The following is a 17,119-nucleotide window of genomic DNA, read 5'->3' as shown; positions in this document are numbered from 1 at the left end:
AGTAAATACAATAAGCAAGGTGATTTCAGATAGGTTTGTATATATATTCAGGAAGAAATTAACACATCATGGTGTCTGAGAGACAACTGTAAAGGGGACACCATTATCTCTTAGATGCCACATCCTGTGTAATGAGCATTTATGAAGTACCTGTCATGTTAAGCATCTGAGATACAGAGAAAAGATAAAACACACCATCTGACCTCTCTAGCAGCAACCAATGGGAAATCATACATTAGGCAGGTGGACTTGTGACCTGTCTTTGAGTTATCAGACAAAACTTCCTGGGATACCCTTGACATTAAAATGTTAATGACAGGGGCACCTGGGTGGCTCAGTGGGTTAAAGCCTCTGCCTTTGGCTCAGGTCATGATCCCAGGGTCCTGGGATCGAGCCCCACATCGGGCTGTCTGCTCCACGGAGAGCCTGCTTCCTCCGCTCTCTGTCTCTCTGCCTGCCTCTCTGTCTACTTGTGATCTCTGTCTGTCAAATAAATAAATAAAATCTTTAAAAAAAAATGTTAATGACACCAAAAGGGTCTCTGGCTTGAAGGCCCACAGTGAAATAGGGTCCCTCCCAGCTTGGTGGGAACAATTTGGTAAGAAACATTTCCTATATAGAGATCTCCACTCCCCGGATTAGAACCTTAACCTCAGTTTGCTCATTACACAAGGATTGTGGATCTACTCCTGCCAGAGGCATTCAAAACATGCCACGCTGGTGTTGCATAAAAAAAAAAAAAAAAAAAAAAAATCTTGCGTATTCAGCAAATATAAGCTGGCGAGCAGAGCCAGGGTCACCCGCTTTTGAGAGGGAAGCTGCCGTTCTCCGGCCTCGGGCTGAATGCAAGCAATGGACATTGAGAAGGTCAACTCCATGGACTTTGGGGAATTTGTGGATGTGTTTGGGAATGTCATTGAGAGGTGTCCTCTGATTGCCGCTGCTGTTTGGTCCCAGCGCCCGTTCTCCAACTTGGAAGATTTAGAGAAGCACTTCTTTGCCTTCATTGACGCCCTTCCGCAGTCAGGTAAGCCTTCGGCATTAGACGCTTAGAATCTCCACAAAAGGATTTCGAATATGCTTATCAAAATATTTTTATCTTTTTTTTAATTTTTAAAAAGATTTTATTTATTTACTTGACAGAAAGATCACAAGTAGGCAGCGAGGCAGACAGAGGGCGGGAGCAGGGGAGCCGGCTCCCTGCTAAGCAGAGAGCCCCATGCAGGGCTGATCTCAGGACCCCAAGATCATGACCTGAGCTGAAGGCAGAGGCTTAACCCACTGAGCCACCCAGGCGCCCCTCAAAATATTTTTATATGTTTCAGCCTAGTTGCTTATTGCTGATATGTTGATCAGCACTTTTTATTGTAAGGTTTACTTTCCTCAGGCTTATTCAATGCGAGTCAGACACTTGCAAGGTGTTAGGCCAAAGTGGAATTAAAGATGTATGTTGGTCTCAGCTCAGGTAGTGATCTCAGGGTCATGAGTTCTAGCCCCTTATTGGGCTCCACACTGGGCACAGAGTCTGTTTTTTTTAAAAATTGTATTAAATTTTTAGAAAAAGAGACATACGTTGGCTCAGGTAAAAGAGCTGTTAAATATTAAAGCTATGAGGTCAAGAGGAAGAGGAACAGGCACTTGTTTCCTCAGGCCTCATAGTCGCTCAGAGGCCAAAGGTCAGGCAGAGGGCCCACCCTCTCTTAGCCAAGTGTGTTCACTTTGGGAATGTCCTGTATGCAGGACAGGAGACAGCACAGTATCAGAATATCTCAGGAGCCCAGGGGAAAGAGCAGATGGGTGACATTTTTACCAGAAAGGGCCAGTTTGGACTGGACCGCCAAGGAAAGTAAACTCATTCAGATCAGCAACTCCCTGAGGGAGTGAAGGGGAAAAGACAAAAATCTGAAAGAATTCCTCTGGAGAAAGGGAAAGAAATTGTTGACTTCCTCTGGGTAGAGAGAGAAAAGAAGACACTTTTGGGTGTAGGGTGAGGAGAGGCGGGGGTGGAGGTTTAGTCTAACCCCAAGTGACTCAGAATGACACATGGCCTCACAAAGATTCAGAGGCCCAGGATTAGAGCCCACTTACTGGGCTGTCCTGTATCTTCAGAAAAGCTCGAAGAGAGATGAGGGGCAAGGGCTGCCTTCACAGAGGGGCCTTCTACAGAGATCTGGTCTGTGTGTGGAGGGGTTGGGGGAGAATGGCCACTCTCTTCACCATTACAAGGCCAAGAAACAGAACTCTTGCCTATCCATCCGGAGTTTGACATTCAGGATGGTTTCCAATTGTCAGATGAATGTCTCCCAAGGAAGGAACTCATTTTAATTTGTTTTAAGCACATTTAGCAAGAGGGGAGGAAGGTGTTAGAAAATCAAACTGACAGAAATATCAGGACTATGTTGGCAGTCACCCAGTTCTCAGGGCCTTTTTCAGCTCTGCCACTGGGCTCAGAAATTAATGAGGCTGATGGACACCAGAGCCTTGTGACTGATGACTCACAGGAATGTTCAGCCCTGGCTTGGGGAGGGAAGGGGTTCCCCTTGTCAGCCCACAGCCTACAGAGTGAGCTGGAAAGAGCAAGAACCCATGTTCATGTTCACCATGTTCACCAGAACCCGTGTTCAAAATGTCTGACAGGAAAATGTGGGTGAAACGAAAGCCTTCAAGACCAGAGGGAAATAATTTTTAAAGGGTGTGAATGCCTTATGAATAGCATTTTTTTCTATCACGGTAAAAATAAGAGAAAAATCCCATTATCTGTCTTAAAACACAAGGGATGATGGGACTGGGTGATGGGGCTGGGGAGGGAAGGTATTACATGGATAATTTAAATCCAGTATTCACTGGTTTATCCAGTTACTTGACATTTATTTAGAGTTTGCTGTGCCAGAAACTTAGATAATAAAATTAAAACTTCCCTATTTCTGTCTTCTTTCCCACCAGCAGGCACCCTGATAGGTTTGAGCAGAGGTTCTGGGTAAGGTCTAGTTAAGGGGTGCTTGGGTGGCTCAGTTGTTAAGCACCTGCCTTCAGCTCAGGTCATGATCCCAGGATCCTGGAATCGAACCCCGCATCAGGCTCTCTGCTCTGCAGCAAGCCTGCTTCTGTCTCTCTCTCTGTGTCAAATAAATAATAAAATCCCAAAAAAAAAAAAAAAAGGTCTGGTTAAGGTTAAATCTAATCACAATCCCGAGCAAAGTGGGATTTGGGGATTGGCATTCACTCCCTCTCTCCCAAGGCTTATTTTTGATCCTTCTCCTAACTCAACAGGAACTCTGTATTCCAGCCAGTGTCAGAATCTTACATCATTCAGTGAATAGGATACTGGGACTTAATAAAGATTTAAATGCATGAAATCATTTAGAAGGTGAGATCATGAAATGATTTTTAAAGATGATGGTTCCTGATATTACCCTGTTCCCACACATTTTCCCTGGAGTGACTTTAGTGGCAAGTCAGTGGGACAAAATGCCCAGAGGAAACTGGAGGGTTGTTCGTTTCTAGACTAGACATTGCTCTGTGGAGGGACTTCCCTGTGGGCTGCTTCTCAGCCCTAAGCCAGCGTCCACACTCTCTCAGACAGCTGGGAGCAGAGCTTCAATGCTGTATGGGTGGTCACACTGATGAGGTTGCTGCTGCTGATGTTGTTAAATAAGCAACTAATAATAACAATAGCTACAATGCATTTCACCCTTACTATTGGTGTGTTTCAGGCACTTTTCTCAGCACTTTGCATTTGTCAACTCATTGTATCCTTGTAACAATCTTATAAAGCAAGTATTATTATTATACCCATTTTACAGATGAAAACTAAGGCACAGAGAGATTAAATAACTTGGTCAAAAGAACACACAACTAGAAAGTGGCAGAACTGGAATTCAGAACTCTGATAGTCAACCCAACAGCTTTTGCGGCATTTTTAGAGAATCAGGGAGGAACAGCTAGAAACATTTTCTAGGGGTTACGTCTATTTGTTCAGTAATTTATTCAATTAACATTAATGCCCGATGTCCCAGACGCTATGTTCAGCTGTTTAAATAAGCAAATAAAATAGGATTTACTGACTAGTCTAGCTTTAATCTTTGCATGGTTGGGAACAAATGGGTGTAATAGTCTTTGAATCCTAAAGCTAAAAGACACCTTAAAGTAAAGTTTGGGATATGGTAATCTACTTGGTCAAGACTTTGTTTTATACATGATCTAAGAAAACTGTCTATGGGGCACCTGGGTGACTCAGTGCGTTAAGCCTCTGCCTTCAGCTCAGGTCATGATCTCAGGGCCCTGGGATCAAGCTCTGCATCGGGCTCTCTGCTCAGCAGGAAGCCTGCCTCCTCCCTTCCCCCGCCTACCTCTTGCCTAGTTGTGATCTCTGTCAAATAAGTAAATAAAATCTGAAAGAAGAATGAAGGAAGAAAGGAAAGAAGAAAGAAAGAAAGAAAGAAAGAAAGAAAGAAAGAAAGAAAGAAAGAAAGAAAGGAAGGAAGGAAAGAAAAGAAAAAAGAAAACCGTCTACCATTAGTGGAAATGAAAATCTTGTTTCTAGAGTAAACCAAGGTTGACAATCGATTTCCATTGCACTATGATGATTATTGGTCAGTAGGTGGCAGTCCAGGATTAATATTCAGCTCTAGCTCAACTGGCAAAGTACTCTGAGCCAATCAGTTCCTCATTTCCAGGCAAGGGGCAGGGCAAAAGTAAAGGGAAGATGGTTGAAACACTTACCCATACACACATACCCTCACACACAAACACACACAGCCAATAACAAACCAATTCAGTATTGATTTGTGTTAAAAATCAAAGAGGGAAAAAGCCCTCTCATAACATAGGGTTAATCGTGTATCTCCTTGTGACATTCCAAAATTGCACAGTCGTTCCATAATTTATTACTTAATACATATTTCATAGTTGTTGAATGAATAAGAAAGATACTCATAATTCCCTGAAATGCAGATTCTAAGGTACTTAGAAGAGACTATTAAAGGGTGTTCAATCAAAAAAAACATATAGCACTCCTTCCTGAGAGTGATGTGTTGGTCAGGTGCCCACTGGGTCCCAGGAATTGTACCAGGCATGGGGGACAGAGCAGTGAACAAGACAAGTGCCTGCCTTCAATGAGTTTACATTCTAGTAAAGAGGGATAGGATGAACATGAATAAGGAAGATACTTTCACATTCTAGGAACTCTTAGAAGAAAATATGTAATAAAAGAGGTCATTCTTAGGAAGTGACATTTGAGTTTAAGACTGAGAAATGAGAAGGAAGCAGTCTAAGATCCAGGAGAAGGCCATCTGAGAAAAGGAACTTAAAATTTTTGGCATTTCGGGAGCACAGAAAGCCCACAGTGTGGGGAGAATAGTGACAAGTGGAGAGATAGAAGGAAAGAGAGGTCGGGTACAGGGACTGAGGAGGTGGTAAAAGTGAGGGGAGATGCTCATTTGGACTCAGGTTGGAGCAGGAGAGATGGAGAGATGTGACTGGGTTCTCAGAATACATTTTAGAGTTCGATTTGCAGGTTTTTAAAACGTGTATTTATTTATTTAGAGAGAGCAAATGGGGGGAGGGGCAAAGGGAGAGGGAGTCTCAGGCAGACTCCCTGCTGAGTGTGGGGCCTGACCGGGTAGGGGGGCTGCTGTATTTCAGGACCCTGAGACCAGGACCTGAGCTGAAGCCAAGAGTCTGCAGAGGTTTAACCGACTTCACTACCCAATCGCCCCTCAATAGTTTGTTTTTTTTAAAATGGATTTGGGGGGAAAGACAGGTCAAAAACAAAGAGAAATGAAGGGTAACTTAAATTTTTAATCTGAGTAACTAGATGGGCAGTGGTGTCGTTTTCTACAATGGGGAAAATTTTACAATTGAGAAGACAAGGTAGAAAATGGGAGCTTGTTGTGTCTGAGGGGCGTAATAATCATCCAAATGAAAATATTGAGTGTCCTTATGGATTACAACACAGGAACTCCTTGGCAAGCTGTAGGCTGGACTGGATCTGGGTGTCGTTAAAAAACACACACACACACAAAACAAAACAAAACGGAGGGCATTCCTGCTGGTGGGGTCCCTGCTTAGCGGGGAGCCTGCTTCTCTCTCTGTCTGCCCCTCCCCCTACCTCATTCTCTCCCTCTCTTTCCTTCTCTCTCTCTCTCAAATAAAGAAATGAAATTCTTAAAAAACAACAAAAAAAACCTGATGACATTTAAAGATACAGAACTCAGTGAGAACATCTGGGCATCAGTGTAAATACAGAAGGGAAGACAGGTAAGTACTGAGTCCTGGGGTACTCCCGTGTCAGTGATCTGGCAAAGTAAGAACCAGCGAAGAAAGGAGGCCAGCGCTGGTAATCTTTTAAGGAGAGAGGAGCGAGCCTGTGACATTCTCTCCAGAGGCTGAGGAAGAAGACCGGGCACTGGTCATGGGGCTTGGGCAAGATGTCCATCATCTGTGGCCCTGATGAGTGTGCACTCGCTAGTGGGCAGGGCTGAAAGCTTAACAGAATGAACGTGAAATAGGAGGCGTGAAATAGGAGGTGAGAAAACGGGGAACACTGCGTAGACAACTCCTTTGAGGAGTTCACTGTAAGGAGGAGCAGCGATATAGAAAGAAACTAGAGGACAGTAGGGAATCAAAGGTAGGTTTTAATTTCCTTTTTTTTTCTTTTTAAGATTTTTTTGTTTATTTGTTTGACAGATAGAGATCACAAGTAGGCAGAGAGGCAGGCAGAGAGAGAGAGAGGAGGAAGCAGGCCCCCCGCTGAGCAGAGAGCCTGATGCGGGGCTCGATCCCAGGACCCCAGGACCATGACCCAAGCCGAAGGCAGAGGTTTTAACCCACTGAGCCACCCAGGCGCCCCTAATTTTCTTGATGGAATGGTTGATTCTAAGGCATGTTTGTCTGTTGATGAGGATAACAGAGCATGGCGTGGGAAGGAGAACTGGATGTTTGAAACTGGAGTCTTGAGATGAAAAGCAGGGCTTGGGGGTGCCTGGGTGGCTTGGTCCTTTGCCTTTGGCTCAGGTTATGATCCCAGGGTCCGGGGATCGAGCCCCACACGGGGGAGGGGTGTCCTTGCTCAGCGGGAGGCCTGCTTCTCCTTCTCCCACTCCCCCTGCTTGTATTCCCTCTCTCGCTGTGTCTCTGTTGAATAAAATCTTTTTATAAAGGAAGGAAGGAAGGAAGGAAGGAAGGAAGGAAGGAAGGAAGGAAGGAAGGAAGAAAAGCAAGGCTGGCTTCAAGAACACACAGAAGGGACAGATGATCCATTGTACCAGGAGGGAGAACACACTAGTTCCTACTGATGTAGGGACTCTGGTGGACTGGAACAGGGTTCTAAGCCAGTTGCCTCTTCCGCAGTGGCCACAGTTGCCTGTGCCATTCTCCTGTTGAAACAGAATGAGCTCTGGGCCAGGAACTCTCCTAGATGCAAAGATTCATGACTTGTGGTCGTAGCAAATAATACATGTCTACATACGTGTGACAAGGCAGTGGCACAAGCAGTACGATTTTAAGAAAGACTGAAGAGGGGCGCCTGGGTGGCTCAGTGGGTTAAGCCGCTGCCTTCGGCTCGGGTCATGATCTCAGGGTCTCCTGGGATCGAGTCCCACATCGGGCTCTCTGCTCAGCAGGGGGCCTGCTTCCCTTCCTCTCTCTGTGATCTCTTCCCTTCCTCTCTCCTACTGTGATCTCTCTCTGTCAAATAAATAAATAAAATCTTTAAAAAAAAAAAAGAAAGAAAGAAAGAAAGACTGAAGATTAGGCAGCATTGACATAGTCCTGAGAAGCACAAGATACTCCACTGCTGAGCTGCCCCCACCAACGAGGGTGGGGAGTATGCTCATGGGGTCAGCGGTGTGGGGCAATAAAGGAAGAGTCTTTGGTTAGATGGGATCAGGTTCCCTTTTTTTCTGAGCTGCCATCCTCTGAGGGACTCCCTGTACTTTTCTCTTTATCTGCAGCTCTGTGCGTGCATGTGCATGTGTGTGTGTGTGTGTGTGTGTTCTTCTTCTCTTTGCTCTGCCCTTTTCTGGGCCTCCCTTCTCTCCTCTTCTCCCACTCCTCCCTGCAAACAGTGTAAAACACAGGCTGGATCCTGGGCAAACATTAACCCCAGGCGGCATTTTCAAGAGGGGAATCAAACCCAGGGGAGTGAGAAGCGAGGTGTGAAAGCAAAAAGGAAAGAGGGACCAGCCCCGCTGCACCTCTACCTCTCTCTGCTCTGTGGTCAGCTAGGGGAGTCCGCTGGGGAAGGACCCCCATGCGGGCGCCACCCAATAGCTAACTACTTCTCCCCAGCTCCAGTTAGGTCTCTAGAGAATAAAAAATAAGGGGGGAAGGGAAGCTGAGAGAAGGGAGTCGGTGAGAATACTGACTCTCAGCCAGACCCCCCCCAAACCCCCCCCACACACACACACAAGTCACCACTGTCTACATGCTGCTTTGAAAACCTGAATATGCAAGGAGGGAGAGCCCGGGGGAGCCCTCAGGGTCGACTTGCAGAGCCACCCACGACTCTGTTTCCCCATTCCCAGCCGGCTGTTTGCGGGGGCCCAGGGCTGGGTGGGTGCAGAGTAGATTCTGCGTGGCAGGTGTCCGCTGGGCACAGCCAAGCTCCAGGGCCAGCGTTTGGGGCCGGGAGTGCAGGTAGGGAATTTAACGCCTTCATTTTCGCCCCACCCGGACCGGGCTGGACGCAGGAAATAGAAAAGAACCACCTGGCATTTGCAGCGCCCCAGGGATAGGGCTCCTGAGAGGGGGTCTAAAACAGTGGTGTTATAAAGATGGGAGAATTGGCGACACGAGTTTCGTTTAAATAAGCACCCCTTAGCCTCATAGGGGCAGCCAGTGCCCCCAAACCGCCTGGCATTTGAGCTACTAAGTGACCTTGAGTAGGTCACCTAATCCCATCGGAACTTTCACTGAATGTTTTCTTAAATAAAGATGTCCCCACCCCAGTTATCCCTACCTGGCCCCTGTCCCAATCATCGTTTAATTGGGCAGAAACTACCAGGTTTGAGTACTGGGAGGTTTATGCCGTAACTAAAGCAAGTTTTAAATGATCTTCTTTTCCAACAGAACTCATGGCTAATCCCAGGGCCACAGTCGGATACTCCCAACTGCACCACAGTCCCATTAACAGTGTTTACTACGACTTCTAATAATGGCTGTTTATTGGATGTTTTGCTAGCATTAGGCACTGTGTGTGGTTTTTTCTTTTTTTTGTTAAGATTTTATTTATTTAAATAAAAGACATCACATTTAAATTTAAATAAAGAGAGATCACATTTAAATAAAGAGAGATCACCAGGTAAGGATAGAGACAGGCAGGGGGAGGGGGAAAAGCAGGGTCCCCACTGAGCAGAGAACCCAATGCAGCCTGGATCCCAGGACCCTGAGATCATGACCTGAGCTGAAGGCAGAGGCTTAACCCACTGAGCCACCCAGGGACTCAGGCACTGTGTTTTAGGGAAATGAATTGTCTCTAATGCTCACAGCTCCTCTGCAAGTTAGATGTCATTATCCTCATTGTACAGATTACGGCCGTCTGCTGACCATATCTGAAATTCTGCCCAGCCTTGACTATTCGAATTCTCTCTCTAGAGAGAGAGCAAAATGGCTGGCTGGGGCTCAGGGAAACTCTCTGGATTTGGATTTAAAATCTCAGGTGTCAATCATCAGGGATTTCCAATTTTAGGTCTAGGAGATTATGAGAAACTATCTCCCAAGAAAACTCCAAGGCAGTCTGCAGTGTCTTTGGAACCTACAGTTGGAGAAGGGGAAGGAGCCTCAGGCAGGGTAGGTGATGAGTGGGTGTTATTTTCCTAAAAGGAAAAAAGTCACTTTCATTCAAAGGGCTGTGGAATTCCGGCTGGAAATGGGTTTCTTTACACTTAATCATCTGTAAGCCTCTTTGGATGCTTGATTCCAGAAGCCCAAAACTCACACTTAGGATCACAAAATCTTGGACATTTATTTGCCAAGCCCCATGGAGGTTATCCCTCTGGACCCTCCCCGCCTGTCTCCTTTGGAACAGAACGAAACCCATTCTGTGGCTTTTGCAGGAAGTCTTCAGGCCCCCGTGTCCGGCCCTCTGAGACATCAAAGCCCCCTTGAGAGCAAAGGACTTTGAAAAGATACGAAATGCTCGGTCTCCTTATCGCGTCCCTGCTCCCTCCCGAGCAAGTCGTAAATTCCGAGCCCCAGTGGCCTCTCCCCTCCGCTCTTCTAGCCCCAAGGTCTCAAAGGACAAACTTGTCACTTCCCGCCCCGCCCCTGGGTCCAGGCCGAGGCCCCTGAAGCTGGGACGGAGGGGCGCAAGGTTCGGGACGTGTTTGAGGGGCGGTGGCCGTGGGCATCCCTGCACTTCCAGGACACCCCTTGCTGCCCTTCGTCACCTCCTGAAGACCCGGCTTCCCTGGCGAAGCCCTCTTCGGGCGGTGCAGGCGCCCGGGCTCGGGCGGCCCGCAGCCCCGTGCGCCCTCTCCGCCGCGCCCGCGGGGTAACGTGTTCCCGTCGCGTGTCTGTGCTTTCCTGCAGGCCAAGAGGGCATCCTGCGCTGCCACCCGGACCTGGCGGGCCGCGAGCTGCAGCGGGGAACGCTCACCGCCGAGTCGCAGCGGGAGCAGAGAAGCGCGGGCCTGACGAGCCTGAACGCCGAAGAGCGGCTCCGGCTGGCGGAGCTCAACGCGCAGTACCGCGCGCGCTTCGGCTTCCCCTTCGTGCTCGCCGCGCGCCTGAGCGACAGGGCGGCCGTGCCGCAGGAGCTGGCGCGCAGGCTGCACTGCCCGCCGGCGCAGGAGCTGCGCACCGCCCTGGGCGAGGTGAAGAAGATCGGCCACCTGCGTCTCGCCGACCTCCTGGGCGCGGAGCAAACCTGACTGTAGTGGCCGCGCGAGCCCGGGACCCAGGGCGCACGTCCGGACGCGCGGGGACGGTAGCTGGCGCGGGCCGGGAACGGCGCCCAACACGCGCGCAGAGGGAGGGGAGAACTGAAGCCACCGCACGAATAATGAGCCCTTTTGTCCACCCACTCACACGCGCACGCTTTGCCAAAATCTCTGTAGAGGTCCGTGCTTTGGCCCCGATTTATCCAGCTCACTGCTTCAATTCTTCACTCCCTTTGCAGCCCGTTGACACCACCAGCCTTTGTGGATTCCAAAGCGCTTATCCAGCTCTTGTTGGGTCCGCATCCTCTCCCGCTAAGCCCGAGCTGCAAAGCAAAACCGAAGGAAAAGGCATCTTTTTATTCCACAGCACTTTGTTTTTTCTTCCCCACCTCTTTTGCCATACCGACATTAACATGTGAGCAGAAGTAGTTTTCTCCCTCTGGGGCGCCTACGGGAGCCGGGAGCCCGGGCGAGGAGAGCGAGGTACTGATTTGGGTCCTCCGCGCCCGGCAAGCCGCGGGTGGGGGGTCCGTGGGCGAATTGGAGCCTCGCGACGGGCCAACGTTGGGAAGGCGCCCCGTGGGGGCAGGCGGAGCAGCTGCCACAGGCACTCTTGAAAGAGGGGTGGGAGTGGGGGTGTCTCCAAGCTGGACGGGCCTGAAAGTCAGGGGCAGGCGGCCTCCCCGCCTCTTCCAGAGATCGTCCCACCACCCCCGACTCTCACAAAGGTCGTCCCTTGAGACTTGGGTCGTCAGAACTTCAGGCTGCCTCGGGAGAGCCATCGGTCATTAAAAAGTTAATAATAAAATAAATAATAATAATTTAATAATACTCACTGAGTAGTGCTGGATATTCTGGCCCCCAAGATGAGGATGAAACCACCCCCTACAGCGCTGATAAAGCAGGTAATGGAGGAAAATGGTGCCCATTGCAATCTTTCTGGCCCGCGTTGGCGGTTTCTGGGGAGGTTACCAACCCTGGGGCTCCAGCGCTGTCCGCCCTGAAAGCCAGAATGTCCATTCATGCAAAAGGGGTTGATCTCACACATTCTCTCTCTCTGGGGAGCATGGGTTCTCCCCACACACTGGAGGGTTTGTCTGACCCCAACAACACGACTGAAGTTTGTGTTGGCACAGGAGAAACAAGTCATACCCATCCTCCTAGATGCAGACCTGGTAAGAAGTGAAGGCCCTTTTGAAGACTGGAACCTCCATTAGGGACCATCCCAGGCCCAGGGTAGCAGCAGCAACAGCAGCAAGAAAACCTTTTCACAAAAAGCAGTGTGGCCACACATCGGTTGGGGGGCTGAATCTCACAGAAAGAAGCTGCTCTGACCACACCAGGTATTTCAAACAGGGAACCTCCATCCCTCCTTTCCCACCATACAGGTTTTCTCTGCTCGAGGTAAGGGGGGAAGATTGGAGCTGGTGAGGGGGCTAGGTGGGGGTGCCAGGGCAGTGAGCTGTGGCTACCCACATCCCTGTAGATTAATGCCAGGGCCTGGCTGGCCTGGGCCTGTGCCAGAGGCTTCTCCGGAAGCTAGAGCACCAGGTGTACACTACAAAGGCAACTTGATGACTCAGTTCCTGTGCTGTAGAACCCCAAGGCTACGGTGGGCCCCTTAGGCCTGGGGCTAGAATCCTGCTTCACTTTAGATGGGTAACTTGGGGGCCTAGGATACAAGTGCCATCAGACTGGGTCTGAGACACACTAATCCACTATATTCAAGCCACCCCGTCCAACCCTAGGATAAGTCCTGCTTAGATAGATGGCCCCCCACTGCAGAGTCTGGACTGTCCCTGTGAATAGGCTCGACCTAAGGCAGCCAGGCTTGGAGGGTTGGGGGACGACACTTCCAGCTACAATTGTAGACCGAGTGTCCAGGAGATCTGGACCTCTGGGGCTGGCTCCACCTGGGTGTCCTCAGTCACACAGTTACATTTCAAAGCTTGCCCGAAATTGTTTCTTTCTGCAGGGGGATGTTCCGTGGGGGGAGACCCTGGATCCACCCCTGAAAGGAGCTGGGAGGTTCCTCGGCCAAGACTCCGGAGCTCTTGTAGTCTTACAGGCAGACGCAGGACGCGGGACATGGGCGCCAAGCTGGCAAGGGCTCTGGCAAATACAACTGGCAGTTCTGGCTTTTTTTTCCTCCAGTAGGAGCGAAGAGCCCAAGGCTGGGTCTTGTGGGAGCAGGTCACCTGTGGCTGCCAAAGTCCAGGAGAGCAGTTTTCTGTGGACTCACACAGCAACACGCCCTGGGCTTGTGCTGGCCTTGGCCTGGCGGAGACATTTTTTCGTTTCCGTGCTGTCCTGCGCAAGAGGCGGGAGACAAACCCAGATGGTGGAGACCAAGGGCCACTGTCTGAGGCCTTCCTGTGTGTGCACCAGCACAGGCGGCGGGGTGGCCTCAGAGCATTGGGCATCTGGGGTTCCAGAGTTGTTGGTGCAGCTCCTAGGGTGGGTAATTTAATCTTTTACTTACTAATTCGTTAACACACGAACACAATAGCAATGCAAAAAATAGTTGGAAGGCGAGGAGCTGCTTTCAGTCCCCTAACCCTGCAGCCCTTCCAAGCACACTCCCTTCCCAGGTGCCGGTACTGCTTTGCCAATTTTCACCCCCCTCTTAAAATGTCCAACCCCAACCCAGCGTGTGCTCTGAGCAAAAAGAGTGCTCCCTGCTCCCGCTAGGAATCCACGAGCCCAGTCCCAGCTTGGCATTCACACGTGTAACTGAGAAACCAAGTTGGGGAGGGGTCTGCTTTCATTTGCCCAGAGATGCCGTCTTTTTGGTCTGTGTGTCCAAAAGATGTCCACGGACACGGGCATGGGAAGAAGAGAAAGGGGAGAAATGACAAGACAATTTCTTTGCATAAATTTCTTTATTCATTTTAAATTTGACGCACTTCCAGAGATCAGCCTTAGGATGTCAATTCCAGTTCAAAAATAAAGAGCTCTTTTTAGTAAGTATGTACTGTAGGACAGGAGTAGATGGAGACCTTCTTGGGATGGAAAACTTGGGATGGAATTTATGGAAAATTCGCCATTCAATAAACTAATAAACAGCAGTTAGCAGGTGCCCGTGAAAGAGAGAATAAAAGAGAAATAAGTGGGATGCGGGAAGTAGTCCGAAATGTTGCAACAGCAGAACCTGATTGTTCTGGTACTATTTGGTGTGGGGGCTGGGGGGTGGCAGTGGGGAGTTTGGATTCCGGGAATCGTCTAGTTGGTTTTGTGTTTCCAGGGTGGCACCAGCAACCTTAGTAATAATTAACATCCATACAGTATCTTATGGGTTCCAATGTACCTATAGTAGCTCATTTAGTTTTAGTGACTGGAATAGCTAGCTGTGTGACCTTGGGAAAGTCGCCCAACCTCTCTGAGCCTTGGATTTCTCCCCTATAAAGTGGAAGTGCTGCACGAACAGTAAGTCCCCTGTCCCCCCTCCCGGGTGAGTAGCTTCCCAGTGACTCAAGGAGAGCTGAACCTTATCTGAGCCCCTTCCCTCAGCCTCATAAAGACTACTGTGTAGGGCTTCCTCGGAACATATTTTCATATGATAAGCAAAGGTCACTCTAGGCACAGACGTTGTGAGTGAACAAATGGTAACTGAAGGCCTTCCACGTCAAGACCAAGTGATAACGTTTAGCTGCTGCTGGCCCGGGAGCCCGATTCTCCTCAGCATCAAGGGTTTTTCTCCTGGGGTGAGACCCCAAGGCCCTCCCTTGGGGGACTTTAAATCATTCTCAGTGCTCATCCATCACACGGAACGGGAATGGGTTATACGATAACTCCACAGTGACCACAGACTCTAATTTCAGAAGAAAGAATGAAAACAGGCCACCATCACTTATTTTCATCATATCCACCCAATGAGCAAAACTGGATTTCTATACCCAAATGTCACCCTCTCCCTTGAGGCTCTTTCTTTTCCTAAATCTCTTGGCTTCAAGAATGTAGATAGAAGAGAATAATGAAAACTGTAAATTCCTTGCCTTGGACAAGAAAGCCTTGGATTCCTCTGTGAGACAAATAAGGCAGTGGATTTCCCCCATGCTCCTGCCCCCTCTCCCCTGAGTGGTAAAACTCTAGTCCACTAAAGACCTCCCACAAATTCAGGAACTTTTCCTCAGGTAGAAAAGCCCAGATACTCAGTTTGCCGCAGAGGGTGGGTGGGGGAACATTCTTGACTCTGAGGGGGGCAAGGGACATCTGCTCTTGTGAGGGAAGCCTGGGCAGCTGTGGACAGCTGCGGCCCTCACTGTTGTTCAGAATGAACGCGTTGGGGATCCATTGTGGCCTGATGGGGCTGAGCGGGCAATGGACTCTGGGGACGCCCCACAGAAAGGACACTGCCATCGATTTCCTTCGATTTCCTTCCCAGAGATGTTAGCTGAGTGAGCCGCGGCGGGGGGCGGGGGCGTTGCGGTCAAACCACCCATTATTGAGCCTTTCTTTGTGCAGGGGGGTTGCCGATTGGGTGCAATGGCTGAAGAACTCCTTAAACACCAAATTAAGTAGAGATCTCCTCAGCAATGTAGATTGCCAAACTGACCAATTGTATCAAACCACATTCTCTTCCTTCCCACTCTTCCTTAATTATGCTGGGAATCCAGGTCAGTGCAAGGTGAGGGTTTCCTGTGCGGAGGGGGAGAGGGAGAACAGAAATGTTGCACTATTTGGATGATTCCCTTGATCTGAACGGGATTCCAAAAGTAGACCAGCACGCTAAGGTGGGCAGAGATGGCCTGCCCTGTCTGGGTTACAAGGATCACAGGTGCCCCAGTTTTCAGGAGCTACAAATATAGGGGAAAGGAGGGTCCCCCAAGCTGAAGCAAACACTGGGGACCTTTGAGCAGGGAGAGAGTCCTGTCAATGATCTGTGGATTCAAGGAGTGTCCCATCTGCCTAGAGGAGTAGCCCGCCCCTTCCTGTGCCTCACGCTCCCCTGCCCCGCCCCAGCCCGGCGCCCCTGCCCTTGCCACCAGCCAGAATTCTGGAAGCCCTGACTCTCCCCGAGGAATGTTGAATGGCCTTTACAATGTTAGCAACAAAGAGACATCCCTTTGATAACCGAGTTGTGGCTGCCCTGTAGTATTCCTGATGCTTTATTTACCTGGGTCTCTTTGTTCCCACCCTCTCCTACCCTTTAAAGCTTGCTTTAGCGCTGGTTCCATGGGGTCACATTCTGCTTCCGCCCAACCCCAGCCTCTAGCTTACCACCAGTGCCTCCTCCAGAGCGATCTGCTGAAGGCTTCTCTGGTGGGGCAGCCAGTTGGAGACCAGAGGTACTGGCTGGAAAGGAACCTTGAGCAGAGAAGTTGGGGACGACTATCCCAGGCAGTTTTCAGCTCACATGGTTCTAAGAAAGCTGCCAAGCACCTTGGGTCCAGGACTGAGAAAGCTCTCCCCTGGGGCTTTGTGCAGGTGACGCCAACATCCTCCCAGGGCCCACATCTGCACCCAAAGGCTGGTAGAGTCCCAACTAGAGCAGGCCTCCAGAGGGTAGGCACCTGACAAAGACCCACCAGAGGCTTAGCCATAATGACAAAAAGACACAGGCAAGCTTTCTTCTCAGCAGCCAGCCACCTTCCAATGCTCTCTGACTGCTCCTGCCGCCCTACCTCTTGGGGGCCCACATGGGCCTCTTGTTTGAGAGGGCAACTGGATGTGAAGGGACATTTCCAATCTGAGGAGCTTGTCCAAGGACATCAGTAGAGGCTCCTTTCCTTCACCAAACAGCCTAGATCCAGGACCTTGGGGGCAGGGGTAGGGAGGGGTGGGGGTACAAGCTATTGCTTGCAGGCCCATTTTCCATGAAGAAAACCAATTGTTTTTTCATCACAATTTCCTTTCTCCAGCACTTGCCACCCAAATGAACCTGTGGGCTTTACCAGCACTGGGGCCCGGCATGACCCCTGGGGCCAGAGCAACCCCGGGTGCTCCCAAAGCATTTGGCTGGGCAGGCCAGAACCCTTTCTCGGGGGCAGAGCACAGAGACACAGCTGGAAAACCGGGACAATTAGCCAGCGGCCGGCGGACGAGCCATAAAAACGCAGGAAGTGGCCACTGCAGGGCGGAGGGAATGGCTGTCCCCAATAAAGTGATTGTTCCAAAGAATGCCCACATTCCGAAGACACAGGCTTGAGCCTGGGCCTCGGCTTCCAGAGCTCGAGGCTGGGGAGGGGGTTGTGGGGGACAGAAAGAGGAATTGTGTCTCCAGGAAGGGGAGGGAGATG

The 17,119-nt window shown here is 49.8% G+C and overlaps 1 protein-coding gene across 1 annotated transcript; it reads left to right on the top strand.

Moving 5' to 3' along the window:
• The first annotated feature begins 785 nt into the window (after positions 1-785).
• On the top strand, positions 786-11,683 carry URAD (ureidoimidazoline (2-oxo-4-hydroxy-4-carboxy-5-) decarboxylase). The gene is made up of 2 exons (XM_082700756.1): positions 786-1,027; positions 10,531-11,683. The coding sequence occupies exons 1-2, from the start codon at positions 844-846 to the stop codon at positions 10,869-10,871; spliced, it is 525 nt and encodes a 174-aa protein (XP_082556882.1). The 5' UTR covers positions 786-843; the 3' UTR covers positions 10,872-11,683.
• The last annotated feature ends 5,436 nt before the right edge of the window (positions 11,684-17,119 follow it).

The sequence above is a fragment of the Mustela nivalis genome (assembly GCF_964662115.1).
Source record: "Mustela nivalis genome assembly, chromosome: 15".
In the NCBI taxonomy this organism is placed as follows: domain Eukaryota; kingdom Metazoa; phylum Chordata; class Mammalia; order Carnivora; family Mustelidae; genus Mustela; species Mustela nivalis.
This window is presented reverse-complemented; position numbering and strand designations above follow the sequence as displayed.